Here is a 25110-nt window from a genome sequence, read left to right on the forward strand (position 1 = left end):
AATATAGAAACTTTACACTGAAATTTATATCCTCCCAAACATATTACTTATGGTTTTATTTATACATTTACCTTCCAAAGATTTTATATTTATTCGAGATAAAGAAGATTGACAGACAATAATGGATGAATTCTGAATTTTTATTTTTTTATTTTCATTGTATAACATATAAAATACATATAACAACACAAACAAGATAATGCAGTTATGACATCACATACATGATACCATCACCCTTCTGTATCATCGTCTTTAAGTCACCAGTCTAATCGGTGAAATATGTAGGCTAATAAAAGTTACAGTGTCGTTGCCAATTTAGGGGTAGTTAATTATTTTTATTTGACAAACCTGCATACTATCAGTATCCACTTAAGGGAACCTTACACCAAGACATTTAGGAGGTGTTGTTTCAGCAGTTCTATATTTACATTTCTAAGTATAAAAATCAGTTTTGAAGACTAAATTCATTTTTAGCAGTTGCATTTATGCTCATAAGAGGTTATTGGCACTAACAATTGGTCAAATGGGAAAATATGGTATGAGTTACAACGAACGTACCGCTTAACTGAATATCATGAAATTCTTATCTTTTTTTGCTAATATTTTTTTCTTTATCCTCAAAATAAATTCAAAATGTTTCTTTCCAAAAACATTATACAATTTTTCAAATTGCCAATTATCAGACTTCTATTTCTAAATTTCTTTGAGATTTGGCAGTGGTTATTACATACAAAGAATGGGCCTTTTATGATACTCTACAGCTATTGCTGTGTTATCATTAAAATATAAACAATAACATTTCCAAAACATAATAATTGCACAATTCAATGAAATATATTCATTGAATAAGTCTACTGTTATTTGTCCAGTTGCTGTAAACTTGGTGCTTGACACCCACTACAGCTTCCCAATTCTTTATGGTTATTGTCATCTCAAAACATAATTACATCAAATAAATACAATGAACAAGTCTACTATCAGTTGTCCTGTTGCTTTAAAACTTTGTGCATGACACCTATTAAAGCTTTCCAGTTCTTTATGCTTATTGTCATCTCAAAACATAATTCCATCAAATCTACTGTCAGTTGTCCAGTTGCTTTATAACTTTGTGCATTACTTCACATAAAGCTTCCCATCCACTTCCTAATTCTTTATGGTTATTGTCAATCTGAAAACATAATTACAACTTATTAAAAATTTGTCATAACAAATATAATGCCTACCCATATTAAAATAAGCATAAAGCATTGCAGGAAAGAATTATTTCTTAAACAATATTTATAACATGTGACTTCACTGACCTGGAACTATTACATAAGTATATTACCCCTAAGTGTTAAACAGATCATTTTGTTAATAAATTTTCATAAAATTATGTTATTTACATAGTCAGAACCTGACAGGATATATCTACATACTTCAAAGGAGTGAATCTGAATGTTTATGAGTCTTAGGACATTGTGCCCCAACATATTTTGAACCCTGCTGATTTGTGGATAGCAGTTTTTAAAATTTTTGATTTAGCTACATATGCAACCATGTCCTTATGTTGGTAGGTAAAATAATAAAACAACTCATATAAAAACATAAAATTTTGCATTGCAACTCATAAAAATATGTTATTTAAGATACAACGTACAACCAACTTTGAATAAAAATTAAACAAGAGTGCACACGCTGAAATGTCTCGCCTTCTTTACTAATCATTGATATTATGTTGATAGTTCTAAATATAAAGCTTTACTACAACTATCACATAAACTTAACATGATCCAAGAAAATGAGGTCAAGGTCATATAAACCAAACAAGAAATACATGTACACCTTACAATCATTCAATACCCTAAATATAGTTAACCAAGAAAACTAAACATTGACTAATGAACCATGAAAATGAGATCAAGGTCAGATGAACCATGCCAGGCAGACATGTACAGCTTGCAATCCTTCCATACAACAAATATAGTTGACCTATTGCTTATAGTAATAGAAAAACAGACCAAAACACAAAAACTTAACACTGAGCTATGAACCGTGAAAATGAGGTCAAAGTCAAATAAAACCAGCCAAAATGACATGTACATCATAAAATATTTCCATACACCAAATATAGTTGACCTATTGCATATAGTATTAGAAAAAGACCAAAACTCAAAAATTTAAGATTGACCACTGAAGCATGAAAATGAGGTCAAGGTCAGAAGACACCTGCCAGCTAGACATGTACACCTTACAATCATTCCATAAACCAAATATAGTAGACCTATTGCATACAGTATAAGAAAAACAGACCAAAACACAAAAAGTTAACTATAACCACTGAACCATGAAAATGAGGTCAAGGTCAGGTGACACCAGCCAGTTGGACATGTACACCATACAGTCCTTCCATACACCTAATATGCTAGACCTATTGCTTCTAGTATCTGAGATATGGACTTGACCACCAAAACTTAACCTTGTTCACTGATCCATGAAATGAGGTTGAGGTCAAGTGAAAACAGTCTGACGGGCATGAGGACCTTGCAAGGTACGCACATACCAAATATAGTTATCCTATTACTCATTATAAGAGAGAAATTAACATTACAAAAAATCTTAACTTTTTTTTCAAGTAGTCACTGAACCATGAAAATGAGGTCATGGACAATGGACGTGTGACAGACGAAAACTTCGTAACATAAGGCATCTATAAACAAAGTATGAAGCATCCAGGTCTTCCACCTTCTAAAATACAAAGCTTTTAAGAAGTTAACTAACACCGATGCCGCCGGATCACTATCCCTATGTCGAGCTTTCAGCAACAAAAGTCGCAGGCTCGACAAAAACTTTGGAAAAAATTAGTCTCAACCAAACTCTCGTCAGTAGTCATTGTTAGACACCCCTTTATTAATAGGATTATCTTACCCTCTCTAAAATTTGATGATACAGGCTCATTATTATTTCTTTCTTTCTCTCAAATTTTCTGTATTCTTCATTAATACTGTCTATAATTTGTTGTTCTTGTTTTCTTATACCAGATTTTTGTGCTTCATCCGTATCAAATCTTTGTCGGAAAAATTCTTTCTGTCTAAAATCATACAACGTAAAAAGTATAACACATTATTATCTTTGTAAACAAAAGGCTTTGAGAGTAAAATGAATTTGTGAAGGAAAAGTGGAATATGGTCTACAATAGTATTAAGGGTACTCCATTTTTCTGCACAAATCACGTCACAAATTTCCTGTGAATTGCAATTGAGCCTATGGAATTTGTAAAGAAAAAGGAAATATTAACTTTAAAGTTACTTTAAAACACAATTGCAAACACACTGGCAATAAAATAACCATGTCAATAGATAGAACAATTAGATTGCTGACTTGTTACTTAGCGCAGGCATTTTGAAAACTAGAAGCCATTAATGAAGTGTTAAGACTTCATATATTGTGAGGACCCTGATATTTTCAAACTGACCATACTGTGTTGCCACTGGTTAAGATTTAAGGTCATGTGTCAATAATGCATATTATGAATCTCTACAAATGTCAATGCAGAAAGACAATAGGTTTCATAACGTGTGAGAACTTGATATCATATGATAACTCAAGATATTATTACTGTTGAAATCAAACAAGGAGAGTTGAAAGCAAGCCATATCTATTGCAAACAAGTTGTTAAAAACATATTTCTCCTATGGTTAAATTCAATTTGTGTGGACTATTTTGCAAATCATGCATGGCTCCATTTGTGCCATTGTGTGTGCTCCTTTGAGGATATAGCTGTATTGTTTATAAGCTTGGCTTCACTGAAAAACAGTTATCACCATTCAAATGCAATATATACAAAACATCCCATTTTAGTCATTAATTTTGGGAACAAAACATTAATAGAAAAATCCCAACTATGCTGATGAAACTGAAATGTGGTGCTTCCTTAATGTATCATTTAATATGGTCAAAGATGTGTCAGAAATCGTTGAAATAAAGAGGATTTGTCAACTAACAGCATTCATTTCATGTTTTAACCAATATTTCTTATAAAATTGGTGTAAATTGAAGCACACTATGTTAGAACAAGAGTGCTCACGCTGAAATGTCTCGCCTGTTTTACTTATCATTGAATTCATGTGGAAAGTATATGAAGGTTTTACTACAAGTATCACATAAACTTAACATTATCAATGTTCGATGAAAATAAGATCACGGTCAGATGAACCATGCCAGATAGTAAGGCTAGCAGAGTACTTACTGTTGTAGTGAATAAACAGCCTCTGTCAGACTTTGTTGTTTATTTTGATGTTGGGATGCTAGCAGAGTACTTACTGTTGTAGAGAATTAACAGCCTCTGTCAGACTTTGTTTATTTTGATGTTGGGATGCTAGCAGAGTACTTACTGTTGTAGTGAATTAACAGCCTCTGTCAGACTTTGTTTATTTTGATGTTGGGATGCTAGCAGAGTACTTACTGTTGTAGAGAATTAACAGCCTCTGTCAGACTTTGTTTATTTTGATGTTGTAAGGCTAGTCAAGTACTTACTGTTGTAGTGAATTAACAGCCTCTGTCAGATTTTGTTGTTTATTTTGATGTTGGGATGCTAGCAAAGTACTTACTGTTGTAGAGAATTAACAGCCTCTGTCAGACTTTGTTGTTTATTTTGATGTTGTAAGGCTAGCTTGTCCCGTTTTTCTAACTTTCCATTCATTATTTGTTGTAATTGATCTTTCTTGGCACGTAAATGTGTCAATGTTATTCTTTGTTCTTGACTTTTTTCTACGATATGATTTATTTCATTGGAAATTTCACTGAAATGAATTAAGGCGTAAACATAATAAATAATATAAACTAGACCTTGGTTAAAAAAAACAGCTCATTTATCCTGCATTTCTTAAGCAAACTTGTTCATGGAGCCAAGATACCAGGAAAGAAATCAACTTTCAGATACATAATACAAAACTGTACACCCTTCAGACTTTTGTGTTTTGTTCCATTTTCACAGGTGTCTGGATTGTAGAGGTAAGCAGAAGTGGATACTTGTAGTTTCAAATTATTTGAAAGGACACCAGGTGACACAACAGCATACATGTGATTCTTCCGGCGGGAGTCAAAATCTCCCGCATTTCAGACCCTCTTCCGTCCCTCCCGTTAAAATTTGAAATCTTCCGCTTTTTGAAAATGTCAACCTCGTAAAATTTTCATTAGACATTTTTGTTTACAAAATCGATACGGACAGAGAAAAAGTCCGAGAAACTCGAAATTGATATGGGAAAAGTCCGAGAAAAACGGAAGTTTCCTGTAATGGATTTTGTGTCAAAAGTTAAAATAGGTAAAATTAGCCTGAGGATTAAATTGTACAAGTTGTATAAACAACAATTTAATTTGATGCTGTTGAAAACATGGAACGTTTACTGAACCTCAAAGACAAATGAAATCAACTCAAATATGATATTTATGGCTTGTTTTCTATCCAAGCCAATGGAATACCTATATAAGTACAGTTGTCTTGGACTATTCTAAAATTTTAGAATTTGACAAAATGCAAACCGTATTTTTATATCACCAAATACCCCAGCAGCAAATAAAAGAAGACCAAGTATCTAGCCAAATTCAACTCTGCCTGGAGATCTGATTTCAAATGATGCAGATCCAGTACCAAGGGTCAAGACCATGCTTACTACACTTCATGCAAAGCTGACTGTGGTGGCCCTAATGATTTGACCAAACTTATGGGGACAGCTACCCACCAGCAAGCCTACAACTCTATCAATTAACACCTTCTGTTACAAGCATGTTCAGTAGTAGTACCAAAGTTGACAATGTAGCTGAATCAGGGGTACTTTTTGCCAACTCTGTATGATGGCTGATCGCTTTATCTTGAATTATATATAATGAATAAATATTTGAAACCCCTTATCTTCTATTTTTATCAAGTAAAAATGGATATGGAGTTGTTGAAAGGTATGGAATTATTGTTCTTTTAACAAACTAAAAAGAAGATATGCAGTTTAAACACACAAAAAACCATTGCATACGTCGATAAATAGGTCGATAAAAAATCTCCAGTTATGAAGCCCAAACTCCAGCTGAAAATTTCCAAATCTCCAGTTGTGGCTTGACAACTCTGTCACATGTCTGCAACAGATGAGAATATATTTTACTGTTGACTTAGATGTAAATATCAAATAGATGAAGAAAGACATAGTAACATTTTTTATAATCGGATGCCATTTCGTCAAACACGCTCCTACTCATTGTAAAGAGAAATCATCGTTCAATGTTGTCTCACATGTAGCGAGATTGCTTTTCATAATGATGTTGTCATCTGTATATTCACTATCCAATTCAAATTCCCAATCACTATCAAATGACGATTCAGTCTGTTTCAATTATCTGTACACACAAGTTCTCTTACTTAATCTTAACTGAATAGCTAAGGGAACATCATCATCCAGGTCTTCAGAATAGTCTGCATTTGATAGGGCCTCTAAAGGGAATCCTGTATCACGAAAACATGATTCAAAAGTCAATGATTTTGTTTTGTTTCAAGACTTCTCAATCCATGGCCAGTGAATGGCTCTTAGAACGTTAATTTATTTACCCAGGTTAGGTACAGAATGGCAGTTGTCAGTTTGTGGAAGTCCATATTTGAATCACATACATTTTATTAATTCCAATTTTTATTCAAGGGAAAGTTCCTTTCTTGCCTTTTTCGGCAATGGGGGATGAGTATCATTTTGATCAATTTTATGTTTCTTCTAAGGAGTTTATATTATAACACTCCATACAGGTACACAAACAAGCTAATTAGTTTATAAAAACCACTCACCATTTAATTAAACCTCAAATACTCTCGGGGATCCTCTGTCAGCCTGTGTTTGTTTATTCACTCATGCAAATCATTAAAAATACCTTTTGCTTTGATTGTTACAGATCGATTTTGACAGGTTATTTTTAAATACACATTCACTAATGAACCTTAAAAAATCATTCAGAATTCGGTATTGGCATGGTTCGGTTCGTTCGGGTTAGATTAATATTAATTGACAGGGAAATTTCATGGGACTTTGAAAATTGTTTCGGTTTTAAACTGTAATTTAGTTTTATCGGTCTTTGGTTTTCCCAGGTTTCACTGTACATAAAATAAGGAGATTTGGTATGACTGGCAATGAGAAATTGATCCATTCACACACAACCTCATAAAACAACAAGGGTTTTATACAAGAAGGTACATGGGATATCATGCAATGTATACAACAGTCCTTAATATTGTTCTTATTAAGTATATCTTCTGAATATTTCTGATAATTATACTAATGTAAAACGCTGGGAAATACTGAAATAGAAAAAATGAAATGCTGAGAGTAAAATATGGACCTTTATCTGAAATACTGATTCCCAACGTAGATTGTTATTACTGATTCCCAACATGGGTTCATTTGTTTACACTTACCTTTCCTTGTCTTTGTCATTCTTTAAGTCTGTCAATAACTTTAACATTTTATCCACTGTTGTAGTGCCCTGAATCACAGTCTCCAATCTTTGTCTCATTTCTTCTAATGATTCCCATTTCTTATCCATTCCACATTTCATGTTGACCAGTTGTTGTTTCATATTTTCCTGACCTTCTCTCACTCTCTCAGGTGACTGCACAATTTTCTGTGATAATCTGTCCATTTCTTCTTTTGTTTTAAGTGTCATTACCCTTATCTTTTCCTGAAAGAGTAAAAACAAGTTACTGATAAACAGATTGACTGTTGTACTGTTCAGTTATGACTATAACTGCATCTATTTCAAGTCTACAAGAATACTCTTAATTTTGTATTTATATTCCCAAGGACACAAACAAAATATGATTACATTTTTTTCAATGTAATGTATATATTCTTTTTGTATCTATGTTTTAAATTACTAACTACAAGTTTATCAATGGCATCCATATTTCATTTTATTGAGAATTGCTTAGTGGTCTTGTGTTTGCCTCAGATGAAGGAGGTTGTACTTCTCCACTAAGAAGGCAGCATTTAGAAGAAGGAGTCAGAATAATGTGCTAAAGTAAGGTTATTGGTATTCTTGCCTTTTAATACCTTGCTATCTGACATGTTAAAAATCCTGCAGGCTTCATATTCATATCAACTTTAACCCTTTCACCGATAGCGGCCCTGACAGAAGGTACTCTGAGACGATGGCTTCCCTGGCTATTGTGACACAAGTGGGAGATCTTCATATTAAATATCAATAAAAACTTGTCTGTAGTTATTTATGTCATTATTTTATTCACTTACACCATGGACACAATTTTGTTAATGTTTTGATAAATTTTTTGTCAGAAAAAATCAAAATTTGCAAATTTTTGGCATTAAATTAGATGTAATTCATGAAATTCAACTTTTTGACCCAAAATCGTAATTTTCTAACCCAGAACGGCAAAAGTTTGAAAATTTTAACGAGGTTGTACAAATTCCTTTCACTGAGCGATGTCCATTCCAAGTATTTTGTACATAAAACAGCATTTTATGTAAAAAAAGTATACTAGTCAGGCTTCAATTCTTCCAAATTCTTTAAAAAAAAATGTTCCTTTATTTCAAATTCCAGTAAAATCCGTAAATTTCATCTGATTTTGAAACAGGTTTCAACAAACGGAAGCGCCATGTTTACACTTTCATCTGGGTATTAAACAAGGAAAGATAACTTGTGGTCGCAATGTTTTTCAGCGGGAAATATAAAAGAGGTATTCAGATCCTGGTAAATCGGGACTCATTGTCAGCTGAAGCGAAAGGGTTAAACAGTCAAATTTGAACCCTTAATGTTGCCAGAACATGCTCTGGTCTGCAATTTGCATTTAATTTGCCACTAAATGCTAAACAGCAAGAAATCCACCTGATTTCATGGATTTAGGAATTAATCAAAAAAATTATTCCTTCTTATTAATTATAACAATAATTTTGTAACACAGTTATGTCCTCTGCCTCGGATATTAAAAAAATACTTGGCTTTGAGCATTTCTAATAAATGTGTTATATGATAGTTATAAATATAAAAAATATAAAGCAGTATCAGTTGTTAAATAAACTGTTAACACAGAGATATGTCTCGCCTATTTGATATTTTGATAATGCAACTGTGAAAATAAAAAAGCAATAATTTAACATGTAAGTTAAATGCAGATATTCAATGTCAATGAACCAAGACTGAAGGTACAGGGCTAAACAATCTCTATGGAAATCAGATGTGCCAATGCTAATACAACTGCATACCAAATACCATTGACTTTTCATACGTCGTTCCCTTTAAACAAACCTAAACACAAACAGTAACTTGTAAACTATGTTAAAGTTTCAAAGTCAATAAACCATAATGAGGGGGTGGGGTTATATAATCTCCATGGAAATGAAACTTATAATTTCCATGGAAATGAACTTGCAAATGCCAATACATTTGCATACCAAATATCAATGACATAACATTAGTGGTTCATCTTAAACTGACCTAATCACAAACTAATACATGTAAACCAATTTTTCCATGGAAATGAGATGTGCTAACGCTTATATAACTGCATACCAATTATCATTGACCTACCACTAACGGTTCCCCTAAAACTGACCTAATCATAAACTAATACATAATAAACTGTTATCACAGAGATATGTCTCGCCTTTTTGTAATTTTGATAATGCAAATGATCAATTGAAATTAAAATAGCAATACTTTAACATGTAAATAATGCAAATATTCAAAGTCGATGAACCATGACTGAAGGTACATGGCTGAACAATCTCCATGGAAATGAGATGTGCCAATGTTAATACAACTGCATACCAAATACCATTGATGTATCATAAGTCCTTCCCTTTAAACAAACCTAAACACAAACATTAACTTGTAAACTCTGTAAAAGTTTCAGTCAATGAACCATGATGAGGGGGTGGGGCTTTATAATCTCCATGGAAATAAGACTTGCAAATGCCAATAAATTTGCATACCAAATATCATTGACTTAACAGAAGCGGTTCATCTTAAACTGATCTAATCACAAACTAATACATATAAACTAAGCAAAATTTTCGAAGTCAATAAACCATGACTAAGGGGGCGGAGCCAAATAATCTCCATGGAAATGAGATATGCCAATGCTTATACAACTGCATACCAAATATCATTGACCTACCACTAGTGGTTCCCCACAAACTGACCTAATCACAAACTAATACATGTAAACTAAGCAAAAGTTTCAAAGTCAATAGACCATGACTGAGTGGCAGGGCCAAATAATCTCCATGGAAATGAGATATGCCAATGCTTATACAACTGCATACCAAATATCATTGACCTACCATTAGTAGTTCCCTATAAACTGACCTTATCACAAACTAATACATGTAAACAAAGCCAAGTTTCAAGGTCAATAGACCATGACTGAGGGGGCGGGGCCAAATAATCTCCAAGGAAATGAGATATGCCAATGCTTATACAACTGCATACCAAATATCATTGACCTACCATTAGTAGTTCCCTATAAACTGACCTAATCACAAACTAATACATGTAAACTAAGCCAAGTTTCAAAGTCAATAGACCATGACTGAGGGGACGGGGCCAAATAATCTCCATGGTTATAAGATGTGCCAATTCTAATAGAACTGCATACCAAATATCATTGACCTACCACTAGTGGTTCACCATAAACTAGACCTAATTACAAACTAATACATTGTTGACTCTGCCACCGACGCCGGAAACAGCATACCTATATCTTGCTTTTTGACTCCGCCAAGGCGAGAAAAAAATTAGGCTGGGAGCAATGGGATGACTCGCTGTCAGATATAGGTTTCAAAGTAATTGCTAAATATTACTTGCACCCTTTCGATGTACGGTAAGTATAAACTGATACATACAGTATTTGCTTGTTTCTCTGCTACAGCCTCCTTTATTTCACTAATGCCCTTTAGTTTCTCATTCTTAACTTTGTCCATTTCATTCATGGTAACAGTTCTGGCCTGTATGTCTTGTTGTACCTAAAATATTTAAAACTTATAGTCCTACATTATGTCAATTCTAAATTTTGGTTTAAAACATATATTATTCAATAAATAATAATGCTTATAAAGATAAACCATTATAAAGAAACAGAATCCAGAAACAAATAACACCGCTTCTTCTAACCTGTCTTCCAATATAATATATATATATATTTGTATTTTAAACCCATCACATTCTTTTTGTACCAGTTCCAACCCAGGCAACTGTTATACAGTGTTTGTCATATGTTGCTGTCTGTCGTAATTGTTTCTTGTTTACTGATATTAGCTCAAATCAGGCTGCTAGTTTTCTATGTTGTATTGTTTCATGTTCCATTATCCATAGCCTTTTCTAGAATGCTGTACGGTATAGATTTTTGCTCATTGTTGAAGGCCTAACATCAACCTGTAGTTGGTTACATCCTTATCCTTTGTTCTTTGATTGATATTTATCTCATTGGCTGTCATAAAATATCTCCTTGCTTTTATAAGGAGTATATCAATAAAATAATCAGAGAAAGTTAAGTACTATTGAACTTGTAACATGAACAAAAAGTAGAAAATCTTCCAAACATAATTACATAATACCAGGTGCATAATTTTTCTATGTATGTACATATTGTAAAAGTCCTGTGAGGTGAAAAATGTGAGTTTGATTATACAAACTAGAATTAGGGGAACTGGTGATCAGAGATACCCCCTCTTGGGTATAACAAAGCAATTAATGGAAAATGTCAAAATCTGTTGACATGGTGACATCTCTGGACTATGTGTAATTTTAATGGTTTAATGCGAATGTTTAAAAGATGAAAACAAATGAAATGTGCAAACGGTCATACAACTGCCTACCAAATATCCTTGACTTACCATTTGTGGTTCAAATTATTTCACAAATTTCATATTGTATTTAGTAACTTTTACCATGACCTTTTCGGTATTGATCTCAAAATGAATAGGGATCTTCCTTTCATATATGTGAACATTTACTCAAGTAAAGTTGCAATCCCATATGTAATATGTGATTTAGAATTGAGAAACAACTTTTCTGCACAAATTAAAGCCTATTTTTAGTAACTACGAACTTCAACTTTAGCAAGGTGATGTCAAAATCAACAGGGATCTTCTTCTTATTATATGTGACTATATATACATATATGGTTGCAGTCCGACATAAAGTATTTGAGTAAGCATCCTAAAAATGAAATGGACTGACAGAGTGATGGGTCAGAAACTTTATATCCCCTCGGCTACTTCATAGTGTCGGTATAATGAAGTCTTCCCTAAGAAATTTAACTTACCCTGATTATTTCTGGTTCTTGCTCAGCTCTAACAGATTTTATAGCATTAATTTTCATTTTTAGTTCATCGTTCATCTTCACCACATGTTCAAACTCTTTAACAGAACTTTCCTGAGAAAATAAATATAAAGTAAATCCAAATGTCTAGCATTATTTATATTAAATCTTAAAACCTTAACACCAGCATAAATATTGATTGCTGGTATACACACTTTAAAAAACATTTAAACAGTAAATTTCTTTTATACCTGGGTTTCGCAAAAAAGACAAAGCTAAAATAGGACTGCTTCTTCCGCCCTTTTATTTAAGAATATTGAGAATTATGAATCTTAAAATGTTTACAACAAATTAGTCTAACAAATATCAATTACATAAGAAATTTATCTCCCTTATTGTGTATTTATTCGTTAATGTTTATAAAAATGTCAATGTGACATAGCAAAGTACTTCTGAATTAAAGTGAAAAGACTATATACCTCATAGACATTAACAAATAAAATCAACATAATTGTGAGACAAATACATCGTCCTTCAATAGGGTTTAGCGCTAGATTTTTGTATTGTTTATTAAACAAAGGTAGTGAAAGACTTACAGTTTCCTCTCGTAGATTTCTGTACACATCACACTGTTGTCCTTTAAACAATATAAAGTTAACAACAGCACTGCAAATCCTCCTCAATCTTGAAGTTTCTACAATTACAAAACAATATAAAGTTAACAACAGCACTGCAAATCCTCCTCAATCTTGCAGTTTCTACAATTACAAAACAATATAAAGTTAACAACAGCACTGCAAATCCTCCTCAATCCTGAAGTTTCTACAATTACAAAACAATATAAAGTTAACAGCACTGCAAATCCTCCTCAATCTTGAAGTTTCTACAATTACAAAACAATATAAAGTTAACAACAGCACTGCAAATCCTCCTCAATCTTGAAGTTTCTACAATTACAAAACAATATAAAGTTAACAACAGCACTGCAAATCCTCCTCAATCTTGCAGTTTCTACAATTAAAAAACAATATAAAGTTAACAACAGCACTGCAAATCCTCCTCAATCCTGAAGTTTCTACAATTACAAAACAATATAAAGTTAACAGCACTGCAAATCCTCCTCAATCTTGAAGTTTCTACAATTACAAAACAATATAAAGTTAACAACAGCACTGCAAATCCTCCTCAATCTTGAAGTTTCTACAATTACAAAACAATATAAAGTTAACAACAGCACTGCAAATCCTCCTCAATCTTGAAGTTTCTACAATTACAAAACAATATAAAGTTAACAACAGCACTGCAAATCCTCCTCAATCTTGAAGTTTCTACAATTACAAAACAATATAAAGTTAACAACAGCACTGCAAATCCTCCTCAATCTTGCAGTTTCTACAATTACAAAACAATATAAAGTAAACAACAGCACTGCAAATCCTCCTCAATCCTGAAGTTTCTACAATTACAAAACAATATAAAGTTAACAGCACTGCAAATCCTCCTCAATCTTGAAGTTTCTACAATTACAAAACAATATAAAGTTAACAACAGCACTGCAAATCCTCCTCAATCTTGAAGTTTCTACAATTACAAAACAATATAAAGTTAACAACAGTACTACAAATCCTCCTCAATCTTGAAGTTTCTACAATTACAAAACAATATAAAGTTAACAACAGTACTACAAATCCTCCTCAATCTTGAAGTTTCTACAATTACAAAACAATATAAAGTTAACAACAGCACTGCAAATCCTCCTCAATCTTGAAGTTTCTACAATTACAAAACAATATAAAGTTAACAACAGTACTACAAATCCTCCTCAATCTTGAAGTTTCTACAATTACAAAACAATATAAAGTTAACAACAGTACTACAAATCCTCCTCAATCTTGCAGTTTCTATAATTACAAAACAATATAAAGTTAACAGCACTGCAAATCCTCCTCAATCTTGAAGTTTCTACAATTACAAAACAATATAAAGTTAACAGCACTGCAAATCCTCCTCAATCCTGAAGTTTCTACAATTACAAAACAATATAAAGTTAACAGCACTGCAAATCCTCCTCAATCTTGAAGTGTCTACAATTACAAAACAATATAAAGTTAACAACAGTACTACAAATCCTCCTCAATCTTGAAGTTTCTACAATTACAAAACAATATAAAGTTAACAACAGCACTGCAAATCCTGCTCAATCTTGAAGTTTCTACAATTACAAAACAATATAAAGTTAACAACAGCACTGCAAATCCTCCTCAATCTTGAAGTTTCTACAATTACAAAACAATATAAAGTTAACAACAGTACTACAAATCCTCCTCAATCTTGAAGTTTCTACAATTACAAAACAATATAAAGTTAACAACAGTACTACAAATCCTCCTCAATCTTGAAGTTTCTACAATTACAAAACAATATAAAGTTAACAACAGCACTGCAAATCCTCCTCAATCTTGAAGTTTCTACAATTACAAAACAATATAAAGTTAACAACAGTACTACAAATCCTCCTCAATCTTGAAGTTTCTACAATTACAAAACAATATAAAGTTAACAACAGTACTACAAATCCTCCTCAATCTTGCAGTTTCTATAATTACAAAACAATATAAAGTTAACAGCACTGCAAATCCTCCTCAATCTTGAAGTTTCTACAATTACAGAACAATACAAAGTTAACAACAGTACTACAAATCCTCCTCAATCTTGAAGTTTCTACAATTACAAAACAATATAAAGTTAACAACAGTACTACAAATCCTCCTCAATCTTGCAGTTTCTATAATTACAAAACAATATAAAGTTAACAGCACTGCAAATCCTCCTCAATCTTGAAGTTTCTACAATTACAAAACAATATAAAGTTAACAACAGTACTACAAATCCTCCTCAATCTTGCAGTTTCTATAATTACAAAACAATATAAAGTTAACAGCACTGCAAATCCTCCTCAATCTTGAAGTTTCTACAATTACAAAACAATATAAAGTTAACAACAGTACTACAAATCCTCCTCAATCTTGCAGTTTCTATAATTACAAAACAATATAAAGTTAACAGCACTGCAAATCCTCCTCAATCTTGAAGTTTCTACAATTACAAAACAATATAAAGTTAACAACAGCACTGCAAATCCTCCTCAATCTTGAAGTTTCTACAATTACAGAACAATACAAAGTTAACAACAGTACTACAAATCCTCCTCAATCCTGAAGTTTCTACAATTACAAAACAATATAAAGTTAACAACAGCACTGCAAATCCTGCTCAATCTTGAAGTTTCTACAATTACAAAACAATATAAAGTTAACAACAGTACTACAAATCCTCCTCAATCCTGAAGTTTCTACAATTACAAAACAATATAAAGTTAACAACAGCACTGCAAATCCTGCTCAATCTTGAAGTTTCTACAATTACAAAACAATATAAAGTTAACAGCACTGCAAATCCTCCTCAATCTTGAAGTTTCTACAATTACAAAACAATATAAAGTTAACAGCACTGCAAATCCTCCTCAATCTTGAAGTTTCTACAATTACAGAACAATATAAAGTTAACAACAGTACTACAAATCCTCCTCAATCTTGAAGTTTCTACAATTACAGAACAATATAAAGTTAACAGCACTGCAAATCCTCCTCAATCTTGAAGTTTCTACAATTACAAAACAATATAAAGTTAACAGCACTGCAAATCCTCCTCAATCTTGAAGTTTCTACAATTACAAAACAATATAAAGTTAACAACAGCACTGCAAATCCTCCTCAATCTTGAAGTGTCTACAATTACAAAACAATATAAAGTTAACAACAGTACTACAAATCCTCCTCAATCTTGAAGTTTCTACAATTACAAAACAATATAAAGTTAACAACAGCACTGCAAATCCTGCTCAATCTTGAAGTTTCTACAATTACAAAACAATATAAAGTTAACAACAGCACTGCAAATCCTCCTCAATCTTGAAGTTTCTACAATTACAAAACAATATAAAGTTAACAACAGTACTACAAATCCTCCTCAATCTTGAAGTTTCTACAATTACAAAACAATATAAAGTTAACAACAGTACTACAAATCCTCCTCAATCTTGCAGTTTCTATAATTACAAAACAATATAAAGTTAACAACAGCACTGCAAATCCTCCTCAATCCTGAAGTTTCTACAATTACAGAACAATATAAAGTAAACAACAGCACTACAAATCCTCCTCAATCTTGAAGTTTCTACAATTGAAAAACAATATAAAGTATACAACAGTACTACAAATCCTCCTCAATCTTGAAGTTTCTACAATTACAAAACAATATAAAGTTAACAACAGCACTGCAAATCCTGCTCAATCTTGAAGTTTCTACAATTACAAAACAATATAAAGTTAACAACAGCACTGCAAATCCTCCTCAATCTTGAAGTTTCTACAATTACAAAACAATATAAAGTTAACAACAGCACTACAAATCCTGCTCAATCTTGAAGTTTCTACAATTACAAAACAATATAAAGTTAACAACAGCACTGCAAATCCTGCTCAATCTTGAAGTTTCTACAATTACAAAACAATATAAAGTTAACAACAGCACTGCAAATCCTGCTCAATCTTGAAGTTTCTACAATTACAAAACAATATAAAGTTAACAACAGTACTACAAATCCTCCTCAATCTTGAAGTTTCTACAATTACAGAACAATAAAAAGTTAACAACAGCACTGCAAATCCTCCTCAATCTCACAGTTTCTAAGTAAGATAATAACAAAAAACTGCAAAATTTCCTTAAAATTACCAAATCAGGGGTTGTCTGATTCGTCTGAAAATTTCAGTGCAGATAGATCTTCACCTGATGAACATTTTTACTCCATGTCAGATTTTCTCTAAATGCTTTAGTTTCAGAACTGCATTTTACCCCCTATGTTCTATTTTTAGCCATGTCAGCCATGTTGGTTGGCAGGCGGGGTCATCGGACACATTTTTTAAACTAGATACCCTAATGATGATTGTGACCAAGTTTGGTAAAATTTGTCTCAGTACTTTCAGAGGAGAAGATTTTTGTAAAAGTTAACAACGGACGGCAACAACGATGGATGCCAAGTGATGAGAAAAGCTAACTTAGCCCTTCGGGCCAGGTGAGCTAAAAAGGTGTGATACTATTGCCAATGAGACAACTCTCTACAAGACATCAAATAACATAGAAATTAACAACTATAGATCACCTACTGGAATTCTTCTAACCTCTTAACACAAATGTAACAGTTTAAAAAGAGTGAACAGATATTGGAAATTAGAGGATTCACATTTATTATACAGATGAACAATAAAATATTGAAAAAAGAAGAGATAGACACACATATAACATGACATAATAGACAATAAACACATATAACATGACATCTGAACAGAATAGACACTACACACATATAACATGACATCTTAACAGAATAGACAATACACACACATAACATGACATCTTAACAGAATAGACAATACACACACATAACATGACATCTTAACAGAATAGACAATGCACACATATAACATGACATCTCAACAGAATAGACAATACACACATATAACATGACATCTTAACAGAATAGACAATACACACACATAACATGACATCTTAACAGAATAGACAATAAACACATATAACATGATATCTTAACAGAATAGACAATACACACATATAACATGACATCTGAACAGAAAAGATAATTAACACATATAACATGACATCTGAACAGAAAAGATAATTAACACATATAACCAACAACTCTTACTTGGTTCATGTATATCTGCTATACTGAAGTTCTTTATTCCACATGATCCTAATACTCTAGATCTGAAATGAGATCAACACAGTTCTGATGGATTAACACTTTCTACATTTTTGATTGTAGCAGTGGCATCAATTGATATGGTTACAGCACATAACCTCATGCAGACAAATTCTTACAACATATCTAAACTTGATTGTACCTGTGTGACAATCCCTTTCCAAATTACTGGTAAGTGGGACACACAGAAGTACATTGTATTTTTCATGTTTTTTCTTATATATCCTTACATTGTTGAGAAATTAACACATATATATATATATACAACTAAAACTGTACTTCAATGTACTTACAATGCTAGAGATAGTACAAATGCTGGGATTGATTCCTCTGAAAGTTCTGGATATTCAAATGATGCAAAATTTAAGGAATTCTGAAAAAATACAGAATTTCAAATAAAAAAATATATACATTGTAAAACAGACAACTTTACATAAACACACTCTATAAGGAGACTTAAAAATACACAGAGGAACAGTAAAGTCAATAATGATCTCCAGAGAAAAGGGATGAATATTAATAAAATAACAACCAAAAAAGAACCAAAAACATCTAGATTTCAACACAGTGTCTATCAGTACAGACAATTGTCTACATAAAAAGGTATGACAAGATATTTCTATCCTTTTTGTGTGTCCGCCACCAGACCGGAGGTAGTTGGTTAAAAAGACATTAAAATTGGCATTTGCTGCTTCTTCACTAAGCAAGGGGCATTAAGGAGTAAGAGCACAGACTGCTCTGCTTGGAGAATAATGTGTCCAGGTAGGATGACATGTCTTCTTGCAGACTGTTGCCTTGTGAATTAGCACATTAAAAATCCAGCTCAGCTTGTCAGTCTAGTACAAAGTAGGATTAATATTTATATTACATTAACATGAATATGAATATATGAATATGCATTTAATTTGCTGTTGAATGTGAAGCAGCCACCCATCATCATCATCATCCATTTCATGTGTTTAATTTTAATGAACTGTTATCACAGAGATATGTCTCGCCTTTTTGTAATTTTGATAATGCAAATGTTGAAATTAAAATAGCAATACTTTAACATGTAAGTTATGCAAATATTCAAAGTCGATGAACCATGACTGAAGGTACATGGCTATACAATCACCATGGAATGAGATGTGCCAATGCTAATACAACTGCATACCAAATACCATTGACTTATTATGAGTCATTCCCTTTAAACAAACCTAAACACAAACATTAACTTGTAAACTATGTAAAAGTTTCAAAGTCAATGAACCATGATCAGGGGTGGGGCTATATAATCTCCATGGAAACGATACTTGCAAATGCCAATAAATTTGCATACCAAATATCATTGACTTAACATTAGCAGTTCATCTTAAACTGATCTAATCACAAACTAATACATGTAAACTAAGCAAAAGTTTCAAAGTAAATAGACCATGACTGAGGGGGCGGGGCCAAATATTCTCCATGGAAATGAGATGTGCTAATGCTTATACAACTGAACACCAATGAACATTGGCCTACCACTAATGGTTCCCCTTGAACTGACCTAATCACAAACTAATACATGTTAACTTAGCAAAATTTTCAAAGTCTATAGACCATGACTAAGGGGGCGGAGTCAAATAATCTCCATGGAAATGAGATATGCCAATGCTTATACAACTGCATACCAAATATCATTGACCTACCACTAGTGGTTCCCAATAAATTGCCCTAATCACAAACTTATACATGTAAACTATGAAAAGTTTCAAAGTCAATAGACCTTGACTGAGGGGGTGGGGCCAAATAATCTCCATGGTAATGAGATGTGCCAATGCTAATTCAACTGCATACCAAATATCATTGACCTACCACTAGTCGTTCACCATGAACTAGACCTAATCACAAACTAATACATTGTTGACGCCGCTGCCGGAAACAGCATACCTATGTCTCACTTTTTGACTCCGTCAAGGCGAGACAAAAATCTTGATCTTAATATAAACTTGACTTGTGTCACTGATGGGTAAAAAGTGATCTTTTCTGACCTTCACTATGAAAAAATACATCCACTCACAAATACCTTGCATGCCTTAATTTCAACTTTAATGTATATTTAATAGGAGTCTGTCATATTTATTCATACTTAATTACCTGTAACATACTTTCATATGGTACACCTGTTAAAGCTTCTAGAATCTGTGGGTAAAGCTTTGCCCATCTGTTAGGCTACAAAGCAAAATTCGATATTTGACCTTAAGAAGAAAACAATGTCAGTAGTTAAGTACACATCCATTTTGTTAAATTAAAACTACATGTACATTTGTATTTGATTTTACCAGTGGGTAATACATGTAGACAAGAAGGTCATCTGCAGAAATTCTGACTCTCTTCTAAGTGTTGTTTTTTTTTTATACTTTTTTTCTGTTATGTTTTGTGGAGGTTATTTCTATTGGCTATAATCTGTTTTGTGGAGGTTATTTCTATTGGCTTTATATTATATGTTTTGTAGAGGCTATATCTATTGGCTAAAATATATTTTATTGAGGTAATTTCTATTAGCTATAATGTGTTTTGCGGAGGTTACTTACAAAATGTATGTTAGCTATAATGTGTTTTGTGGAGGTTACTTCTATTGGCTATATATGTTTTTGTGGATGTTATTTCTGTTGGCTCTATATATCCACCCTTGAAATATGTTTCCTGTAAGGTCACTTCCAAATCACTGAAAATTTCAAAATTACATTCATGTTAATTGCTTAACTTACATCTGGTCTTTTGAAGTCATTTTCCTCAGTTAAAATGTTGCCAATACTTCTGAGTTGACGAACAATCTCATGTATTTCTAGAGGAGGAAACTGAAATGATTGTTCATCACCAGCCATTCTGTAAAAAAATTATAGGGATAATATTCTGTAGAAATGTTAAATTTCTAAGACAGATTATGATCGTTCATCACTAATCCATTATGTAAATAAACTGTTAACACAGAGATATGTCTCGCCTTTTTGTACTTTTGATAATGCAAATGTTGAAAATTTAAATAGCAATACTTTAACATGTAAGTTATGCAAATATTCAAAGTCAATGAACCATGACTGAAGGTACATGGCAAAACAATCTCCATGGAAATGAGATGTGCCAATGCTAATACAACTGCATACCAAATACCATAGACTTATCATAAGTCGTTCCCTTTCAAAAAACCTAAACACAAACATTGACTTGTAAACTATGTAAAAGTTTCAAAGTCAATGAACCATGAGGAGGGGGTGGGGCTATATAATCCATGGAAACGATACTTGCAAATGCCAATACATTTGCATACCAAATATCATTGACATAACATTAGCGGTTCATCTTAAACTGATCTAATCACAAACTAATACATGTAAACGAAGCAAAAGTTTCAAAGTCAATAGACCATGAATGAGGGGGCGGGACCAAATAATCTCCATGGAAATGAGATGTGCCAATGCTTATACAACTGCATACCAAATATCATTGACCTACCACTAGTGGTTCCCCATAAACTGACCTAATCACAAACTAATACATGTAATTAAATGAAGCAAAGTTTCAAAGTCAATAGACCTTGACTGAGGGGGCGGTGCCAAATAATCTCCATGGTAATAAGATGTGCCAATGCTAATACAACTGCAAATATCATTGACCTACCACTAGTGGTTCACCATGAACTAGACCTAATCACAAACTAATACATTGTTACGCCACTGTTCGTTGCTATGGCATTCGTGCGGCATCCGGGTGAGCTTTTCTCTTATTTTGTATATATTTTGCACTTTTTATGTTTTGAGGATGAACGAACCAGGTGAGTGGGTGTGTTTGAATGTTTTATTGCATTGTATTTATTCATGTTTTTGGGAAGGCCAACTTTCTGGAAGTACAAAAAATGAAAGTCCAGTCACAGCCAGGCTGGGGAACTGGGTAGGCAAACAGTGATCTGGAAGGATTTTTTCTCTATGGGCACAGGGCCCCCCCAAAAAAAATTCAATGGGCCATTTTTAGAATTAATGGACCATGTTGTCAAATGAGTGGGCCATTCATTTACAATAAAAACAAATAAAAAAAGTGTATATTTCACTGTACTTACAAGTATGATTCTAACTAATACCATGGATATTGTTCCTGTGATTTTGTAATTTCAATTTCAATGAATATACAATAACTTCTTCCAAACCAGGCAATATTTACGATAACCTTTATTTACAATGTTAAAACTGGTACTGTTCCCTTGTTCATGTTCATGGGTTTTTTTTACATTCAATTTGGGTCTTCGTCGATACCAAACTTATTCCAGACGTTCCGTATTAGAGGACGTTTCTGGCATTTCCTCTGCACTTGTATTATTATTACTTCATCACGATGACAAGAATAACAGTAGAGAGCAATGTTAATTGATAAGACACAACAACAATTCGCTGAAGGCATGTTTACAAAATGTCAAAACGAGCCAAAGACCAAAAAAATTGAGAAAGACAGTTAAGCCCCTTTTATGGAGACAAATACTATACTATTCATAAAAAGGCTTTTGGGTTTTTCAATCGAAATTATAGCAAGCTTACTTAAAAGATTATAATTAGAGAAGAATTCTCGCCTGTACTAGCCAATTTTCACAAATTTAAAGTTGTTTATAAAAAATTATATCATGAATGATGGTTAATTACGTTTTTTGGGTAATCAGTCATACCGCATGTTGCTATTATTACGCACGTCCTTCCCGATCACTGGGCAAATGCTCACATTTAAATAAAATCTACCTATTTAGTGTGCTAAATGTCCTCCTTTACACCACAACTCTTGGTTGTGCTCCCAGTGAAAGGAGGCTTCTACGTAGCATACATACATGCATAATAAATGTGCATTTGAAGTCTACAGTATCTACAAGACTACAGTCTACAGATCGCTGCTGGATAACTCGGACTAAAACAAAATCGGCCTATCACAAAATCGGACTATCACAAACTCGGACTATAACAAACTCAGCCTACCACTATTTATATGCAGAAATATATTGAACAAACTCGGACTACGATTAGTAGATTGTGTTGTTAACTTTTTTTTTCTGACTTTAAAAAAAAACAACTTTATATATAAAAAAATTATATACGAATTTATGAGAAAATGATAAATATTTAAAAAAAAACAATATATAGAAATGTATTAAAATAGATGTAGATCCATCATTAAAATATGTGTTATATGAGTTGAATTTGATATTTTTGAATGAGGATAATTTACTTCTATTTGAAATTTTATTGAGATTTTCTCGTTTGTTATGTTTATTGACAAAAGATGTTTTAATGATTGGCGTGTGTGCATGTTTGTATTGTGTTTAATCCTTGATGTTCATTATTAGTATACAAACAAAGAGAAATTTGATTGACAGTGAATAGGTTCTTTACAATTTCACTTATCTGTAATTCTTTATTAATGGAAAAGTAATTATATTTAAAATTAAATTGTCACATCAAACAGATACAATGTTTTTAGAAAGGCAAGCTGACGCAAACATTTATTATACATATTTCTCAAAATAGATGTGGAGTAAAATTGAAAAAACAACAGAGATTTCTTTTTCTCACAAACCGCTGGGATTCAACCGTTACCAATAAAAGTATGATCAGAAACATATAATTCACTACACTGTCTTATAATTACATAAGAATTGTAATCAAACTAAAAAAAAAACCAAAAAAAAACCGTCAGTTATACCATAGACATAATGGCTATTACATCTATTGTTATACACAAGCTGCTACTGCAAAGTTATTCAATATTTAGTTAATTACAATTTTATGTAATTACAGGTAGTTTTGTTCTCACTTTGGGTGATTAAATAGGTGTCAACAGTACATGTGCCAGTTGTTAGTTTAAATTCAGGTAATTAAAAAGGTGTCAACGATACACGTGGCATGATGTCATATTCCCAGTTCAATCATATAAGATATGCGTATGATAAAAGATACCTAATATCATTTCAACATGTCGAGTACTTTTGTTGGGAAATGTCGTTGAAAGTTTGACGGAGAGAATAATAATAATAATAATAATAATAATCAGAAGAAATACAGTAAAGTCTTTCCTTATAGTGAAAGGAAAGACCTTAATGAGAGGGACATACAAATAATAATACAGAAAAGACAAATAAGTGCTAGATTTTCATTATTAAATGAATTTATTACTACTTTTCATTTAATACATATCTTGTTAACGCAATTTATATTACTCGCTTCTAAAATGTTCAAAATGATTATTTAATTAATTGTAAATCATAATTAATTGCAAATTAAGTATTGATAATTAATTTCCAATAAAGAAAACAACATCCAACATCATACTTATATTCTTCTAGTAGTCCGAGTTTGTTATAGTCCGATTTTGTGAGGCCGATTATGTTATAGGCCGAGTTTGTTATAGTCCGATTTTGATATAGGCCGAGATATCAGGGATTCCTACAGCTCATGTGAATGACATATTCCTCTGTCATCCATAATAAGACTTGACAAAATATTTAGAGAAGTGAAATTTTGAAATCTCTGGATAGTTGAATGATTGTACACACAATCCACAAACAGAAACAAATAGGTAAGACTTTTTTGAGTTGATATATTAAATTATACAAAAAAGGGAATTAGAAAAAGGGGGGTCTATGCCCCAATTGCTTGTTGAGTTGACTGGCAGATTGTATATTGGGAATGGTTTTAAACGTAAACAGCATACAGAGAACTTGCTACGTTTCCCGACACTGCGAATAGTTTTACCTGGTAGAAGAATGTTGACAATTTTTTAAATCATCCGCCAAATATATTACTTCCGGTAAAAATAATATATGAATATTGTAAAACGAATTTTATATCAATGGCTTACACAATATAATGAATTGTGTAATAAAAAACTTCTATTAATGTAGTGCCCAAATATTTTATTTATGGTTTAAAAATCCTTAATAATAACATTAATTTCCAACTAAATAAGGATAAATTTTGTG

The 25110-nt window shown here is 32.3% G+C and overlaps 1 protein-coding gene across 1 annotated transcript; it reads right to left on the minus strand.

Annotated features, from left to right (window-relative positions):
* Positions 1-124: 124 nt before the first annotated feature.
* On the minus strand, positions 125-24940 carry LOC127708017 (kinetochore protein Nuf2-like). The gene is made up of 12 exons (XM_052212807.1): positions 24884-24940; positions 20867-20984; positions 20253-20327; positions 18425-18504; positions 18075-18136; positions 12886-12983; positions 12293-12403; positions 10872-10991; positions 7427-7689; positions 4590-4781; positions 2908-3070; positions 125-1168 (listed from the first exon to the last, which is right to left on the minus strand). Exons 2-12 carry the CDS (start codon positions 20981-20983, stop codon positions 1082-1084), a joined length of 1368 nt encoding a protein of 455 aa, XP_052068767.1. The 5' UTR covers position 20984; positions 24884-24940; the 3' UTR covers positions 125-1081.
* Between the last annotated feature and the right edge of the window lie 170 nt (positions 24941-25110).

Source organism: Mytilus californianus, unplaced genomic scaffold (assembly GCF_021869535.1).
Source record: "Mytilus californianus isolate M0D057914Y unplaced genomic scaffold, xbMytCali1.0.p SCAF_7, whole genome shotgun sequence".
In the NCBI taxonomy this organism is placed as follows: Eukaryota; Metazoa; Mollusca; class Bivalvia; order Mytilida; family Mytilidae; genus Mytilus; species Mytilus californianus.

Coding starts and splice junctions, on each gene's coding strand:
- LOC127708017 (XM_052212807.1), bottom strand. CDS start 20,983: ATGGCTGGTGATGAACAATCATTTCAGTTTCCTCCTCTAGAAATACAT. Junction 3,071..4,589: donor GCTGTTAATTCTCTACAACA/GTAAGTACTTTG, acceptor GTATGATTTTAG/ACAGAAAGAATTTTTCCGAC. Junction 1,169..2,907: donor ATCATCAAATTTTAGAGAGG/GTAAGATAATCC, acceptor TTATGTTTTCAG/ATTGACAATAACCATAAAGA.